Source organism: Colletes latitarsis, chromosome 8 (assembly GCF_051014445.1).
Source record: "Colletes latitarsis isolate SP2378_abdomen chromosome 8, iyColLati1, whole genome shotgun sequence".
Classification (NCBI taxonomy): domain Eukaryota; kingdom Metazoa; phylum Arthropoda; class Insecta; order Hymenoptera; family Colletidae; genus Colletes; species Colletes latitarsis.
The window spans coordinates 15,044,986-15,063,895 of record NC_135141.1 but is presented as its reverse complement, the minus strand read 5'-3'; the positions used below and the strand labels follow the sequence as shown (position 1 = coordinate 15,063,895).

At 32.1% G+C, this 18,910-nt stretch overlaps 1 protein-coding gene across 1 annotated transcript in view; it reads left to right on the top strand.

Annotated features, from left to right (window-relative positions):
- The window catches only part of LOC143344911 (uncharacterized), a 571,467-nt gene that overhangs the window by 30,149 nt on the left and 522,408 nt on the right, over positions 1-18,910 (top strand). Inside the window, exon 2 of the mRNA XM_076771527.1 lies at positions 9,848-10,114. Coding sequence (XP_076627642.1) covers positions 9,848-10,114 — 267 coding nt within the window. The remainder of the gene's footprint in view (positions 1-9,847; positions 10,115-18,910) is intronic.

Here is an 18,910-nt window from a genome sequence, read left to right as displayed (position 1 = left end):
TGGAAATGAAGAAAAATTAAACATATAAAATTTGAAAACGTGTTATATCCTTATTAATATTTTTGTACAAGAGAAATTCTAAAAGAAACGTACTGCGATTTTTGTTTAGCATTTAATCCTTTATTAGACCTCCCTTTTTTTCTCTCTTATTAGTCCTTTTTCTCATATCGTTTTATTGTATATTAGACTGTACTTAAATTTCAGTAATTTTGCTATAACTTTCTTTTGTTTTTATAATAATAAATTGACATTGGGGATACTACAAAGTAATAAGTACTGCGTTAAATTATTGAATATTTCTATTTGTTGGGCTATAATTTGAAAGAATGTCGAGGGTGTCCCCAAAGTGGACAATAAGTGGTGTGGTTAATGTGTTAATTATACAGGGTATTCGACCATCCCTGGGAAAAATTTTAATGAGTAATTCTAGAGGCCAAAATAAGACGAAAATCAAGAATACTAATTCGTTGATGGAGGCTTCGTTAAAAAATTATTAAAAAATTAAATTAAAAATTTCAAATCAGTCTGAAAAAATTATTTTTGGTTGCAGAGGTCGATTACAATCACTTTTGGTCATTACACATACCCCCGAAATCCTACGCATTTTCGAGAAAAAAAATTCTTCACCGAAAATCTAATTTGAGGCCAAAAATGGTTCCCCGAAATTTCATGCAAATCTTTAAAACGTCATAACTCCTGAACGGATTGGACGATTTTAATGTTTAAAAAAGCAAACTACGCGTATTTTGGTGGAGAATATGTAGAAATCGCAAAAATATCCGAAAAGTTGATTCTTGACCCCGCAAAATGAGAAAAACCCTATAAAAAGTGTTGAATTTTCAAACAGCCATAACATTTATAATAGTGAACATATTTCAATGAAATTTTTTTCTGAAGTAGAGCTCATGGGTACCTCCGAAAAAGTATTAGACAACTTTTCTGTAGGGTGTCAAATAAAATTACTAAAATTGAAAAACGAATTTTTAAGAAAAATCGACGGGGTGTAGCTGCCTAATTTTTCGGGGAAAAGAATACTTTCAAATTGTTCTAGAAAAATTATATTCGGTTGCGAGGGTCAATTACAATCACTTTTGGTCATTACACATACCCCCGAAATTCTACGCATTTTCGAGAAAAAAATTCTTTACCAAAAATCTAATGTGATGCTTCCCCGAAATTTCATGCAAATCTTTAAAACGTCATAGCTCCTGAACGGATTGGACGATTTTAATGTTCAAAAAGCCAAACGCCGCGTATTTTAATGTAGAATATGTAGCAATTATAAAAATATCCGAAAAGTTGATCCTTGACCCCGAAAAATGCGAAAAACCCCATAAAAATGGTCCAATTTTCAAATGTTCATAACTCCTACGATAGTGAATATATTTCAATGAAACTTTTTTATGAAGTAGAGCTTATGGGTACCTACGAAAAATTATTAGACAACTTTTCTGTGGGGCGTTAAACAAAATTACTAAATATTAAAAATAAATTTTTAAGAAAAATCAACGGGGTGTAGCTGCCTAATTTTTCGGGGAAAAGAAAACTTTCAAATTGTTCTAGAAAAATTATATTAGGTTGCGAGGGTCAATTACAATCACTTTTGGTCATTACACATACCCCCGAAATCCTACGCATTTTCGAGAAAAAAATTCTTTACCGAAAATCTAATGTGATGCTTCCCCGAAATTTCATGCAAATCTTTAAAACGTCATAACTCGTGAACGGATTGGACGATTTTAATGTTTAAAAAGCCAAACGCCGCGTATTTTAATGTAAAATATTCGAAAAGTTGATTCTTGACCCCGCAAAATGAGAAGAACCCTATAAAAATGGTCCAATTTTCAAACAGCCATAACTTCTACAATAGTGAATATATTTCAATGAACCTTTTTTATGAAGTAGAGCTCATGGGTACCTACAAAAAAGTATTAGACAACTTTTCTGTGGAGTGTCAAACAAAATTATTAAAAATCAATAACTAATTTTTAAGAAAAATCGACAGGGGGTAGGTGCCTAATTTTTCGGGGAATAGAAAAATTTCAAATTGTTCTAGAAAAATTAAATTCGTTTGCGAGGGTCAATTACTATCACTTTTGGTCAATAGACATACCCCTGAAATCGTACCCACTTTCTAGAAAAAAATTCGAGAAGTTGTCTAAATTTTTTTTCAAAATTAAAAAATTTCAAATCGTACGAGAAAAATTATATTCGGTTGCGAGGGTCAATTACTATCACTTTTGGTCATTAGACATACCTCCGAAATCGTACGCACTTTCTGGTAAAAAATTCGAGAAGGTGTCTAAATTTGTCGACAAAATTAAAAAATTTCAAATCGTTCTAGAAAAATTATTTTCGGTTGCAGGGGTCAATTACAATCACTTTTGGTCATTACACATACCCCCGAAATCCTACGCATTTTCTATAAAAAAATTCAGTACGGGCGGAACTTTAAACATTAATAACTTTTTAAAACACCCTGTATATTTCTTTATTTTATAGTAAAGCAGCGCACAAAACCAATAGAATTTTATTAATTCCACTGACATTCAGATCCATTGTTAATAACGTACAATTTTTACTGATAGCTAATTACAAACTTGATTTAACCTACTAAATAATACCCAAATTTTTACAATATTTTTGTGATACATCAAGCAAAAGAATACTAAATTCTATGCTGTCATATGATTTTAAATCATTTAGTATGGATTTCACATTCTGTGCAGAAGAAAATCGATCGTACCATTAAGTGTATTCATCAAATGTCAATCGCTGTACCTAAATTTCAACTACGTACAAATCAGTCTGCGAACGGTTTAATGTTAAAAAAATAGAAATAGCATCGTCGCGGAACTTTGTCGCGAACGTGAACGTGGCTTAACGTGTTCAGATGTTCAGGCGCCACGCTCGCTGATTTATCGATCAATTTATTAATGGGTCAGCTCTCGCGCGTTCGATCATGAATATCGGATGAAGCAGCCCGGACAGGTGAGCGAGGTTCATAATTACGGTGATTAATGTCCCCGGGAGAATTAATCGCCGGGCGAGGCTTATTTTCAAAATTGTCCGCCCGCGGAAAAATCATAAAGTCGGTCGCTTGTTATTTTTGAGCTTGACCGTGTAATTTGCGTCGCGCTGCCTGATGGCTCTTCAAGCAACTTTGTTGCCAGTGTTTGCCGATATTTAATGTCCTCGGTTAGCCATTTTTTTTCTGCGGCCAACCAAAATGTTCTTCGCGCACCTCCGCTCATTTCATATTCAGTAAACGTAATTTAATCAACGAAATTATAACGTGCAAATGAATTTGAATAATTACAACGATACACATTGATTTATTTACGGTTAAAATTCTTGTAAACGTGGATTATTACATTTCGGATTATGGGTTAAAGTTTTATAGAAAACTACGATTTTTTATTTAAAACAAAGCTTCCTTTACAGTAAAACTATTTTTTAGTGTTTAATATGAAATGTACATTTCTTTTTATTTGTGTTATGTTTGAGTTGGGCTGTAAATTTCCGTAAATAAACAACGACACATATTGATTTATTTACGGTTTAAATTATGGGTTAAAGTTTTATAGAAAACTACGATTTTTTATTTAAAACAAAGCTTCCTTTACAGTAAAACTATTTTTTAATGTTTAATATGAAATGTACATTTCTTTTTATTTGTGTTATGTTTGAGTTGGGCTGTAAATTTCCGTAAATTAACAACGATACATATTGATTTATTTACGGTCTAAATTATGGGTTAAAGTTTTATAGAAAAGTACGATTTTTTATTTAAAACAAAGCTTCCTTTACAGTAAAACTACTTTTTAGTGTTTAATATGAAATGTACATTTCTTTTTATTTGTGTTATGTTTGAGTTGGGCTGTAAATTTCCGTAAATAAACAACGATACATATTGATTTATTTACGGTTTAAAAATTCTTATAAACGTGGATTAGTGCATTCCGGATTATGGGTTAAAGTTTTATAGAAAACTACGATTTTTTATTTAAAACAAAGCTTCCTTTACAGTAAAACTACTTTTTAGTGTTTAATATGAAATGTACATTTCTTTTTATTTGTGTTATGTTTGAGTTGGGCTGTAAATTTCCGTAAATAAACAACGACACATATTGATTTATTTACGGTTTAAATTATGGGTTAAAGTTTTATAGAAAACTACGATTTTTTATTTAAAACAAAGCTTCCTTTATAGTAAAACTATTTTTTAGTGTTTAATATGAAATGTACATTTCTTTTTATTTGGGTTATGTTTGAGTGGGGCTGTAAATTTCCGTAAATAAACAATGACACATATTGATTTATTTACGGTTTAAATTATGGGTTAAAGTTTTATAGAAAAGTACGATTTTTTATTTAAAACAAAGCTTCCTTTATAGTAAAACTATTTTTTAGTGTTTAATATGAAATGTACATTTCTTTTTATTTGGGTTATGTTTGAGTTGGGCTGTAAATTTCCGTAAATAAACAACGATACATATTGATTTATTTACGGTTTAAAAATTCTTATAAACGTGGATTAGTACATTTCGGATTATGGGTTAAAGTTTTATAGAAAACTACGATTTTTTATTTAAAACAAAGCTTCCATTACAGTAAAACTATTTTTTAGTGTTTAATATGAAGTGTACATTTCTTTTTATTTGTGTTCTGTTTGAGTTGGGCTGTAAATTTCCGTGAATAAACAACGATATATATTGATTTATTTACGGTTTAAATTATGGGTTAAAGTTTTATAGAAAAGTACGATTTTTTATTTAAAACAAAGCTTCCTTTACAGTAAAACTACTTTTTAGTATTTAATATGAAATGTACATTTCTTTTTATTTGTGTTATGTTTGAGTTGGGCTGCAAATTTCCGTAAATAAACAACGATACATATTGATTTATTTACGGTTTAAAAATTCTTATAAACGTGGATTATTACATTTCGGATTATGGGTTAAAGTTTTATAGAAAAGTACGATTTTTTATTTAAAACAAAGCTTCCTTTACAGTAAAACTACTTTTTAGAGTTTAATATGAAATGTACATTTCCTTTTATTTGTGTTATGTTTGAGTTGGGCTGTAAATTTCCGTGAATAAACAACGATACATATTGATTCATTTACGGCTTAAATTATGGGTTAAAGTTTTATAGAAAAGTACGATTTTTTATTTAAAACAAAGCTTCCTTTATAGTAAAACTACTTTTTAGTGTTTAATATGAAATGTACATTTCTTTTTATTTGTGTTATGTTTGAGTTGGGCTGCAAATTTCCGTGAATAAACAACGATACATATTGATTTATTTACGGTTTAAAAATTCTTGTAAACGTGGATTATTACATTTCGGATTATGGGTTAAAGTTGTATAGAAAACTACGATTTTTTATTTAAACCAAAGCTTCCTTTACAGTAAAACTACTTTTTAGAGTTTAATATGAAATGTACATTTCCTTTTATTTGTGTTATGTTTGAGTTGGGCTGTAAATTTCCGTGAATAAACAACGATACATATTGATTTATTTACGGTTTAAATTATGGGTTAAAGTTTTATAGAAAAGTACGATTTTTTATTTAAAACAAAGCTTCCTTTACAGTAAAACTATTTTTTAGTGTTTAATATGAAATGTACATTTCTTTTTATTTGTGTTATGTTTGAGTTGGGCTGTAAATTTCCGTAAATAAACAACGATACATATTGATTTATTTACGGTTTAAAAATTCTTATAAACGTGGATTAGTACATTTCGAATTATGGGTTAAAGTTTTATAGAAAACTACGATATTTTATTTAAAACAAAGCTTCCTTTACAGTAAAACTATTTTTTAGTGTTTAATATGAAATGTACATTTCTTTTTATTTGTGTTATGTTTGAGTTGGGCTGTAAATTTCCGTAAATAAACAACGACACATATTGATTTATTTACGGTTTAAATTATGGGTTAAAGTTTTATAGAAAAGTACGATTTTTTATTTAAAACAAAGCTTCCTTTACAGTAAAACTATTTTTTAGTATTTAATATGAAATGTACATTTCTTTTTATTTGTATTATGTTTGAGTTGGACTGTAAATTTCCGTAAATAAACAACGACACATATTGATTTATTTACGGTTTAAATTATGGGTTAAAGTTTTATAGAAAAGTACGATTTTTTATTTAAAACAAAGCTTCCTTTACAGTAAAACTACTTTTTAGTGTTTAATATGAAATGTACATTTCTTTTTATTTGTGTTATGTTTGAGTTGGGCTGCAAATTTCCGTGAATAAACAACGATACATATTGATTTATTTACGGTTTAAAAATTCTTATAAACGTGGATTAGTACATTTCGGATTATGGGTTAAAGTTTTATAGAAAACTACGATTTTTTATTTAAAACAAAGCTTCCTTTACAGTAAAACTATTTTTTAGTGTTTAATATGAAGTGTACATTTCTTTTTATTTGTAAATAAATTATAACGTGCAGCAGGCCAGTAGATGTTAGAAAAAGTATGGGTTTATTTTGAGGATAACCTGATTGTTTTGATTGCATTAATTGACAAAGAATAATTATTACATCGTCGGTGTTAAGTGGCGACTATTTTCGAAATGAATGGCATTAATTTCGAAGAATGAGATTTCGTTTATGTCCATTTTTCACTCTATTTGTCTCTCAGTTAGTAGATGACAGTTTCATGGCATCTGACAATCGTCGTTTCGTTTTCATAGAAGCTGTCGTTATAGAATCGAATTAATTACAAAGACATTTTTGCCATTTTCTTGTCTCCTAGTGGAACAGATTCTTTTTACCAAACTGTGATAGCGTTTATTACACGTTAACTTCTAGACAGTGTTGAGCAAATTTTAATCTGATTACATTTGCCATGATTACTGATTATTACATTTTTGATACACGGTAATTACATGGTTATCATACGGTTATATCAAATGGTCGAAAAAGTATTTGTAAAAGACTTAACAAATGTTTGGAGGTTCAAGTTAGCACATACGTTGGTAATAAATATCTGCATGCGAATTATTTAGTATTACTTTTTAATAATTTTGTATACGTGTAACAATTTATGTGAATGTTTAGAAATTTACAAGTTTAATTCAGTAATTTAAATTCATTAAAATGTGTAGCAATTTTCTGTGCCATCATTTCCAACTTAAGAACATTGTTTTGAACATTTAGTATAAATAACACTTTTCATTATAATTCTATAACTATACATGATAACATAAAAATAATTAAATATCAGTTTGGCAAGACCTATTCAAATAACAAAATATTCATATCATTTTCCATTTAGAAAAATGGGGAGCTTTTCTTTGGACCCAATAAAATGGAAACGACGCCATAATTAGTTGGTGGGAAAACAGTTTGTACTATGTGTTTGTAATATCATGGCCACAAATCAATAAAAATCATATAATAATCATTGTGATAAAAAATTATAATTCATTAAATTAAAATAGAATTTATAAATGGGATAAAGTAAATTTTTAACATTATATTCCCTTCTGCTTTAATTAGTATAAATTGATTGTGTTACATACACTGAAGATGACCAGTAAATTATTGCAAATGTTCGTGTATAATAAATGTAGACGTAGTCAGTGAATAAAATTAGCTTACTAGAATCTACAAAAACTTGATAAGATTATTGCAAAACTAAACTACGAGCTATATGTTGTATTAAAAAATTGTTATATACAAGGTGTTCGGCTATCCCTGGGAAAAATTTTAATGGGGGATTCTAGAGGCCAAAATAAGACGAAAATCAAGAATACTAATTTGTTGATGGAGGCTTCGTTAAAAAGTTATTAACAAATTAAATTTGAAAATTTTAAATCGATCTGGAAAAATTATTTTCGGTTGCGGGGGTCAATTACAATCATTTTTTATGAATAGATATACTCTCGAAATCCTACCCAGTTTCGAGAAAAAAATTCGAGAAGGTGTGAAATTTTTCGACGAAATTAAAATATTTCAAATCGTTTTGAAAAAAATATTGTTAGTTGCAGGGGTCAATTGCAAGCATTTTTGGTCAACAGACATACCCTCGAAATCCTACTTAGTTTCCAGAAAAAAATTCCTTAACGAAAATCTAATTTCTAGCCAGAAATGATTCCCTGAAATTTCATGCGAATCTTTAAAATGTCATAACTTTTGAACGGATTGGACGATTTTAATGTTCAAACTGCCAAACGCCGCGTATTTTAATGTACAATATGCTGCAATTATAAAAATATTCGAAAAGGTAGTCCTTGACTCCGCAAAATGAGAAAAACCCCATAAAAATGGTCCCATTTTCAAACAGCCATAACTCCTACAATTGTGAATATATTTCAATGAAACTTTTTTCTGAAATAGAGCTCGTGGGTACCTATAGAAAAGTATTAGACAACTTTTCTGTAGGACGTCAAACAAAATTATTAAAAATCAAAAACGAATGTTTAAGAAGAATCGACAGGGGGTAGGTGCCTAGATTTTTCGGCGAAATTGAAAAATTTCAAATTGTTCTAAAAAAATTATTTTTGATTGCAGGAACCAATTATAATCATTTTTGGTCAATAGACATACCCTCGAAATCCTAACCATTTCTGAGAAAAAAATTCCTTACCGAAAATATAATTTCAGTCTCGAAATGCTTCCCGTCATGCGAATCTTTAAAACACCATAATTTCTGAACGGATTGGACGATTTTAATTCTCAAAAACGCAAACGACGCGTATTTAGATGAAGAATATGTAAAAATTCCAAAAATATTCGAAAAGTCGATCCTTGACCTCGTAAACTAAGAAAAACCCAATAAAAATGGTCCAATTTTCAAACAGCCATAACTCCTATAATAGTGAATATATTTCAATGAAACTTTTTTCTGAAGTGGAGCCCATATGTACCTACAAAAAAGTATTAAACAACTTTTCTGTAGGACGTCAAACGAAATTACTAAAAATCAAAAACGAATGTTTAAGAAAAATCGACAGGGGGTAGGTGCCTAAATTTTTCGGCGAAATTGAAAAATTACAAATTGTTCTAAAAAAATTATTTTTGATTGCAGGAACCAAGTATAATCATTTTTGGTCAATAGACATACCCTCGAAATCCTAACCATTTCTGAGAAAAAAATTCCTTTCCGAAAATATAATTTCAGTCTAGAAATGCTTCCCGTCATGCGAATATTTAAAACACCATAATTTCTGAACGGATTGGACGATTTTAATTCTCAAAAACGCAAACGTCGCGTATTTAGATGAAGAATATGTAAAAATTCCAAAAATATTCGAAAAGTCGATCCTTGACCTCGTAAACTAAGAAAAACCCAATAAAAATGGTCCAATTTTCAAATAGCCATAACTCCTATAATAGTGAATATATTTCAATGAAACTTTTTTGTGAAATAGAGCCCATAGGTACCTACAAAAAAGTATTAAACAACTTTTCTGTAGGACGTCAAACAAAATCACAAAAAATCAAAAACTAATTTCTAGGAAAAATCGACATGGGGGTAGGTGCTTAAGTTCTTGGACAAAATACTATGTTTTCAAATCGTTCTAAAAAAATTATTTTCGGTTTCAGGGGTCAATTACAATCATGTTTGGTGAACAGACATACCCCCGAAATCTTGCGCATTTTCGAGAAAAAAATTCAGTACGAGCGAAATTTTAAACGTTAATAACTTTTTAACGAAACCTCAGTCAAGAAATTAGTATTCTTGATTTTCGTCTTATTTTGGCCTCTAGAATCCCCCAAATAAACTTTTTCCCAGGGGTAGCCGAACACCCTGCATAAATCATTACCAGTCCCATAATACTTGGACTTTCAATTAATTTGGGAATTTTTTTAATTTTCAGAAAGCTTCTTTCGCGTGGTCCGAGGGTGGCGATGAGGGTGGCGGTGGCGGCGGAGGAGGAGGAGGCGGGGGCGGAGGCGGCGGTGGCGCCGGAACCGGAAGCACAGGCCCAACAGCCGCTGGTGGCGGTGGCCTGGCCCACTGGGTCAGCGTGATGGCGGAACACATTCACAATCCGCACTCCGCGACTGGAGTGGGCGGTGTTCATCATCAACAGCAGTCGCCACCTCAACCACCTTATCCGTGGAACAATGGTCTCTCCAGCGATGTGAGTACTTGTTTTGATTTTCACAAATATTTCTATCCGATTTGCAGTATTCGAAATAATCGGGACAACGAATTTCTTTAGAACAACCATCGAAATATATGTTCCAGTTAACACACTCGTTTGTACTGTAGCCATGTTAGTACCATTTATGTTCATATCTGTGAATATGAATATTGTAATAGTAGGCCAGAAAAGGTTAAGAATGAACTTATTAAATTCGACTTTCTAGAAGATATAAATTGTCGTGTAAGTAAAATTAAAGACTTCGACGTTTTGTGCCATATTTTGGAACCCCTTAACAAGAGAATTTTACAAGGAAACGTTCTACAATTAATTATTGCGAATCTATGTGTTAACATAGTCCCACGTGATCTCAAAATATGGGAGAAAATGTTGAATTTTTTATTTGATTTTATTTACTTGACAATTTTTACTCTCTGAAAAGACCAATTAATAATAAATGATACCTAACACCGTAAAGGAAAATTTTTGTTAATTTTTCTTCATGGCTATTTCTACTTCTCAACATTTCTAAGAAAGAAATATTACTTCGCTACATCGATCATTCGTATATTTAAAAATCTGGGTCGTCTTATTTTACTTCTTCCTCCGTTTTTATATTTTAAATGAATATTTTGATTTAGGTCGTCGGCACGTTCAATCGTAATGTTATTATTCGAATTACGCTATTAAAAACCTTTCATTCATCACGATCAATCACGAGTAATTAATTAACACGTTCCCTGCCAGATCGTTTTTTGAAGACTTCCCGTTCAGGCTTTACAAGTGTATTATTTTGTTTCTGGCGTATGCCTTACAATAATTAAAATAGTGCAAAAATCATAATTATCAAGGAAAGGCTGTATAGTTTAACATGCATAACACAACAAACCAATAAATTTATTTTTCTAGGTATTAGTTCAACAAATACCTGGCTGAACATTACTATGCCAAGCGAGTTGCATTCTCATATATAATTTTTTTTTATCATGCCTATATCAGTTTAAAATATAACATTTTAGTTGAATTCAAGTTTGTATGCAATTACAAAGGGATGTTACGATGAACTTTGTTAAAACATGGCAAACATAAGTGTGGTTTACCCACACAACTATCGCAGAATGTTGCAACTTTTACAGTACAGTTTCTTGCCGATTGGGAACCTAAATTTTTAACATTTCTTTCGTAACAAATTTTGCAGCGCCTTCTTATCGAATTAAACTGGCCTTCCTTCTTTTTAATTTCGTGTCGATTCCTTCTTGGTACAATTCGTGAATTATTATTATTATTATTATTGTTATTATTATTGTTATTATTGTTATTGTTACACGACATCAGATTCATTGCTAATTTTTTTCGGAATTCGATGCTTGTTATTTTTCGGTTTGTAAGACTGTTATATATAATCCATGAATTCACTACAGCTGTGTTCAGACAAAGTTCAAATACAATTTTTTTATACCACTTTACTGTTTTTCGTAGAGGACTGCAATATGAAGCCATTTGATCGGAGATATCTACATAAGACTTCCCTTCATTATAATTCACAATAACCTTGGATTTTATAACAATATTCCCCCTTTTCTGCATTGCCACAGTTTCGTTAGAGTGTTTCGTTGATAATAGAAGGACATCACGCTTGTCCTTCCATTTCAGTATTGTCAAACCATCATTGCTTTCCTTAGCGATATATTCATATCGCTGTAATTTTTTTGAAAGTAGGTCTTTTGGAATTCCACGGCAATTTGATCGTATTGTTCCAACCAGATGTGTCTTTTGAGCAACTAACTTTTTGGCTAATTCGATACTTGTGTACCAATTATCGGTACATATTGTACGACCTTTACCCAATATACTTTTGCACAATGATAGAACAACATTGGTAGGCGTTGTTTTCTCTATATCCGTTTTTTTTCCACAATAAATTTTGAAGGCGAGCGTGTATCCCGGTGCTGAACATAATTTGAATATTTTGATACCGTACTTATGTCTTTTTTGTTTTATATATTGTTTGAAGACAATGCGACCTCGAAAAGGAATCAGAGATTCGTCTACACAAACAATTTCGCCTGGGTCAAAATACTTTTCAAAATTTTCATTCAACATATCTATGACTGTTTTAATTTTATACAAGCGGTCGTTTACACTTTCCTTGTCATTGTCGTTAAAATGCAACATTCGTAACAAAATTTCAAACCGATTTCTTGACATTATCGAAGATGGAAGAGTCAACGAATATGCCGGATCTTTAGACCAATACAAACTTATTTCTGGAAGCTTTACAATTCCCATCCACATAATAAGTCCAAAAAAACGTTTTATCTCGTTTTTGTCTGTTGCTTTCCATTCATCTAATCGAGATGATGTTTGTTTAGATAGACATTGCTGCGCATACCGATTCGTTTCTATAACGACCAGATCGAAGAATTCATCACTCGTAAACAAAAAATAAATATCTTCCGGTTTTTCATAAGTTTGATTAAATATTTTGAAACCCGGTGTACCAACGAAAGGCGTAAGGCGCGGTTGGTTTCCGATGGGATCAGCCCAATCTATATGCGAAGTAGTTATATTGTTTAGAGAACGTTCGGTATCTTCGACTTCACTACTGGATAAAATGCGAGTGCCGCGTGTGGAAAGGCGATGAAAAGGTATGATTTCCTCTGAACTGTCTGAAGAATCTTCAAAAAGGTTTCCTCGTGTAATCCTACGGCGTTTTGTTAGAACTTCTGCGAGTGGCACGTCAGAATCATCATTAGAAAAACTGTTGCTGCGTGATGCCATATCTGCTTATAAGGAATAATTATTGTAAAATTTGAAAAAAGACTGAGAAAGAAAAGGCGGGAAAAATTGCAAACATTTTTAAATGCAAAATATTCGAATTTATAACACTGAAATAATATGTACGTACCGTATTTCCTTTGTTTAACACACTGAACTATAACAATCCCAGCTTCAGTGAAGCAGTAAGTATTGTTACAACGACACGCGAATAAATGACTGATCGAAATACAAGAAATGCAGTAAAAACAAGTTATGGTGAAAAAAAATTGCCCATCACGCCGCGTGGGGCGTATACGCCCCACGATTAAATGAAGGCGTCAACAATAGTATTAAGATGCCCATAATTGACTGCATAATGAATTTTTAAAAAATTCTTCATTTTACAGTGATAATACCGAATGGCTTGAACGGAAAGTTCAGCGTGGGGCGCATACGCCCCACGCGGCAGGGAACGTGTTAATAATACTTTTTCGTGATTTTCTTTTCAATTCAACGATCGCTGATTTCTCGTTTCCATTGTGAATTATCGCGCGTGACATTCGAATTTAGACGCGCGGAGTCGCAAAACCAAAGGGTGTCTAAAAAAACGTCGAAAGGAATGCTGGTGGGAAGCGAACGGTTATCTAACGGACGAAACGGAGAGAAAAAATCACATCTAGGAGTACGAAACAACGGAGCATTAGCATCCCCCGGAAGACGACGACGTCGTCGGGGCTTCGGAAATGCGCGAAAAAATGGAGGATCTCTCGGTGTTTTTTTCGTCGGGGAACGGGTCGCGTCCCCCCCATGTTTTGATTTTGTTTTCCGCGCCCCTCCGGACAGAAATCCTGCATAATTTCGACGAGGCTGGATCAGAAGACTGGAAAGGAAAGGAAAAAAAAAAGGACATGGCAGGAAGACAAAGAGGTCGATGGGACCTCGTGAATGCAAAAAAACAAAATGGAGACACGGTGGTGGGGCGCTAGAAAGGGTTGAAGATCGCTTTGCATACTCCTGGCTCAGTTTCGTGGCGGAGGGGGGAAAAAAACAAACAGACGGAAGCGCGAAAAAAATTTTTACGATGTCACTGGGTGGGGATTCGTTTGAATACGCACGGATTCGAAGAGATCTCGCGCGGAACTGCGTCGCGCTAAGGGTGGAATTTCTTTCTCGACGATGCAACGGTATCCTCAGCTTTTTTACGACGAACTATGGACTCATTCTTACGGCTGTACAGACTTTTTTCTAGACTTTTTTCCGACGCGGGAGTCTTGGGTGTCTTTCAACTTCGTCGAAGATTGTCTTCTATTTTTTCTAACTGGGTGAAGAATCGACGAATAGTCCTGTATTTTCAGCCGAAAATCGATGGTTTATTGTACCTTTTTCTTTTAATAAGTGGGAATGATTGGGACGGGGTGAAAATAAACTTGATACGTTAAAATAAGGAAAAGAGACCTTGTTTCAGAGATATCGTATTTATAACTTTGACGTCATAATAGAATAGTTTTTGTAGAAATTATTTAGTAACTTTAGTTATATTAGTAATACAACTTATACTCCACGTGGCCTTCCTTACTTACTAGGAACTCCAAACTTATCTGCTAACAGTAAACTATACGTCTCCGCGGAAATCTCGACAGTAAAATAAATGTAATAGATACTCAACAGTTTTAACGTTTTTATTATGTTTACATCGTACAAACGTAAAAAACTCTTAACGTTACAATTAACGGAAAAGAAATGCTTAATCTATAATTTGCACGATAGAGATTTGCAATATATTATTGTCAGTGGTTCCCGTTGAAAATTACAGTAGAACGAAATACCACTGAACTTCAGATATACAGACTCGTGACTGAATCTTTATTATTCGAACGGTGGTCGAGCGTATTCTCACTTATACGAACCAGTATTCTTATACGTAATTTAATACAATTAATCAATTTGTAGATCATTTTTACATATTGTTCATAATTTATTTGAAAACGTTCGGTCACCCCTGGGAGAAATTTTAATTGGAGGTTCCGGAGGCAAAAGTAAGACGAAAATCAAGAATACTAATTTTTTGATGGAGACTTCGTTAAAAAGTTATTAACGTTTAAAGTTTCGCCCGTACTGAATTTTTTTCTAGAAAGTGGGTAGGATTTCGGGGGTATATCTATTCATAAAAAATGATTATAATCGACCCTTCCAATCGGAAATAATTTTTTTAGAACGATTTGAAATTTTTTTTTTTCGCCGAACTACCCCTGTCAATTTTTCTTAAAAATTTGTCTTTTATTTTTAATAAATTATTTTGACGCTCTACAGAAAAGTTGTCTAATACTTTTTTGTAGGTACTCATGAGCCCTACTTCAAAAAAAAGTTTCATTCCAATGTGTTCACTATTGTAGGAGTTATGGTCGTTTGAAAATTGGACAACTTTTATGGGATTTTTCTCATTTAGCGGGGTCAAGGACCAACTTTTCGAATATTTTTGAAATTTTCACATATTCTCTTGCAAAATACGCGTCGTTTGCTTTTTTAAACATTAAAATCGTCCAATCCGATCAGGAGTTATGACATTTTAAAGATTCGCATGAAATTTCAGGGAAGCATTTCTGGCTAGAAATTAGATTTTCGGTAAAGAATTTTTTTCTCGAAAGTCGGTAGGAATTCTAAAGTATGTGTATTTATAAAAAATGATTGTAATTGACCACCGCAACCGAATATAATTTTTTCAGAACGATTTGAAATTTTTGAATTTGTCGAAAAATTTAGACACCTCCCTCTTGTCGATTTTTCTTAAAAATTAGTTTTTCATTTTCAATAAATTTGTTTGACGTTCTACAGAAAAGTTGTCTAATACTTTTTTGTAGGTAGCCATGGGCTCTGCTTCAGAAAAAAATTTCAATGAGATACCTTTACTATTGTAGGAGTTATGGCTGTTTGAAAATTGGACCATTTTTATGAGGTTTTCCTCACTTTACGGAGTCAAGAAATAACTTTTTCAATATTGTTAGAATTTCTACATATTCTTCACCAAAATACGCATTGTTTGTATCTTGAAAAATTAAAATCCTTCAATCCGTTCAAAAGTTTGACATTTTAAATATTCGCATGAAATTTCAAGGAAGCATTTCTGGTCTCACATTAGATTTTCGGTAAAGAATTTTTTTCTCGAAAATGCGTAAGAATTCGGGGGTAGGTCTGTTCACCTAAAATGCTTGTAATTGACCCCTGTAACTAAATATAATTTTTTGAGAATGATTTGAAATTTTTTAATTTAATTTTTTAATAACGTTTTAATGAAGCTTCAGTGAAGAAATTGATATTCTTGTTTTTCGTCTTATTTTGGCCTCTGGAATCTTCCATTAAAACTTTTCTCAGGGGTTGTCGAACACCCTGTATATAAGTATCTACATAGAATATAACATAATTAACACTAAACCTACCGCGACCGGTCAAATGACCGTTTTTAAAATTTCGTTTAGAATTTCTAACACATAATATTATTTTAGCGCCATTTAACTTCGCGACTTTTCTTCTAATATACGTACAATGAATTTTACAATATTCACTACTATTCTTATTGTTTGTTTTGTGAGAAAAATATATAGTCTGTCTTGCCTACCACGATCGGTCATCCGACCGATTGAACGATTTATATTTTTTTGTAAAAAACTAGACAAAATTTGGTACCAAATTCTGGTTAGCTTCCGATGTAAATAGGAAATATATGTATAGCAAATACAAAAGGAGAGAATCTACAGTTTCTACTGTCTTAGATCAATCGAACAACGCGTATTAAAAATACTAAAACTTTAGATGCGTGCAGTTCCGAAAGTACTAGTGTTTTGTTAATTATTGAGCCACTGTTGGAAGCGGCAAAGCCTCCTCTTTGAAATGGCTTTCGGTTTTTGTCGATCCGACTTTCCGTTTTCGAGATATCGTAATTTACGTAAATAGATAATATTTAGAAAATTCTCTTATGGCGCTTTCCGTGTTACGGCAGACTACTAACGTGCATTAAATTACTAAAAACTTTAATTACCTGCAGTTTCGAAATTGTTAGTATTTTCTCCATGATCGAGCCACTGTTGGCAGCGGCAAAGCCTCCCCTTTAAAATGGCTTTTGGTTTTTGTCGATCCGACTTCCCGTTTTCGAGATATCGTAATTTACGTAAATAGATAATATTTAGAAAATTCTCTTATGGCGCTTTCCGTGTTACGGTAGACTACTAACGTGCATTAAATTACTAAAAACTTTAATTACCTGCAGTTTCGAAATTGTTAATATTTTCTCCATGATCGAGCCACTGTTGGAAGTGGCAAAGCCTCCCCTTTAAAATGGCTTTTGGTTTTTGTCGATCCGACTTTCCGTTTTCGAGATATCGTAACTTATGTAAATAGATAATATTTAGAAAAGTCTCTTATGGCGCTTTCCTTGTTACGGCAGACTACAAACGCGCATTAAATTACTAAAAACTTTAATTACCTGCAGTTTCGAAATTGTTAGTACTTTCTCCATGATCGAGCCGCTGTTAGCAGCGGTAAAGCCTCCTCTTTGAAATAGTTTTTGGTTTTTGTCGATCCGACTTTCCGTTTTCGAGATATCGTAATTTATGTGAAAGGGTAACTTTTTCATTTCTACTGTTTCTGTCTCCGTCTGACGCGTCGCGTTGTATCTCTTTGTCGCGCGTGAGTCGTGACTCTCGTGACCTAGTTTCGAGCGTAGTATTTCCAAGAATTTACTGCGCACTGTTTACTTTTTACGCGCGCGAGATCAATGAACTCGCGAACGTAACATCGAAATGTAAACAAACCCTATCTTCGAAACTAGCCATCCGATCGACGCGAAACTAAAATCGCTATATCTCCGGAACTAATAAAGCTATCGACAAGTTCGAGCGCTCGTTTTAAAGGGCATTTCATCCCCTATCTGACGACTGTATCATCTACTATAATTTTTGCTATCTTCTATGTTTATTATAACATTTACTTTGACTCTACATACTCTACATATGAAGTTTCAGCAATTCCTACTGATCGTACGACTAGTGTAGGATAAAACTGGACCATAAAGGGTTTATTTAATTGAAAATAAATTTAACTACAGGATGTTTGCTTAATTACTAACCAGCACTGTTTTTTAAATAGCTGTTTTCTCTAGAACTAACTACCGTATCGACTTGGAACAAAATTCGTTTTCAAGGATGTTTTAAATAATTGTTTAACATAAAAGAGAAGGGCATCTTACGAATAAACATCAAAACACAACTTTCTATACATATAATGCAAAAAGTAGAAATACGTTGCCTCGTAAAAGAGAAAAAGAATGGTCATTTGACGGTAGGTTTAGAGTTAAATTGCAAAACGAAGTAATTAACAAAACAATTAGGCCTTAGTAGCATAAAACGATAATTTGTAAGAGTTGAAAAACAATAATAGCCCTTAAAAATAATACTAAAAATTATGAAAATCGTTTACATTAAGAAAAATAATAAATCTACTAAGGTCTTAGTGGCATAAAACGATAATTTGTAAGAGTTGGAAAACAATGATAACCCTTAAAAATAATACTAAAAATTATGAAAATCGTTTACATTAAGAAAAATAATAAATCTACTAAGGTCTTAGTAGTATAAAACAATAATTTGTAAGAGTTGAAAAACAATGGTAACCCTTAAAAATAATACTAAAAATTATGAAAATCGTTTACATTAAGAAAAATAATAAATCTACTAAGGTCTTAGTAGCATAAAACGATAATTTGTAAGGGTTGAAAAACAATGATAACCCTTAAAAATAATACTAAAAATTATGAAAATCGTTTACATTAAGAAAAATAATAAATCTACTAAGGTCTTAGTAGCATAAAACAATAATTTGTAAAAGTTGAAAAACAATGATAACTCTTAAAAATAATACTACAAATTATGAAAATCGTTTACATTAAGAAAAATAATAAATCTACTAAGGTCTTAGTGGCATAAAACAATAATTTGTAAGAGTTGAAAAACAATGGTAACCCTTAAAAATAATACTAAAAAT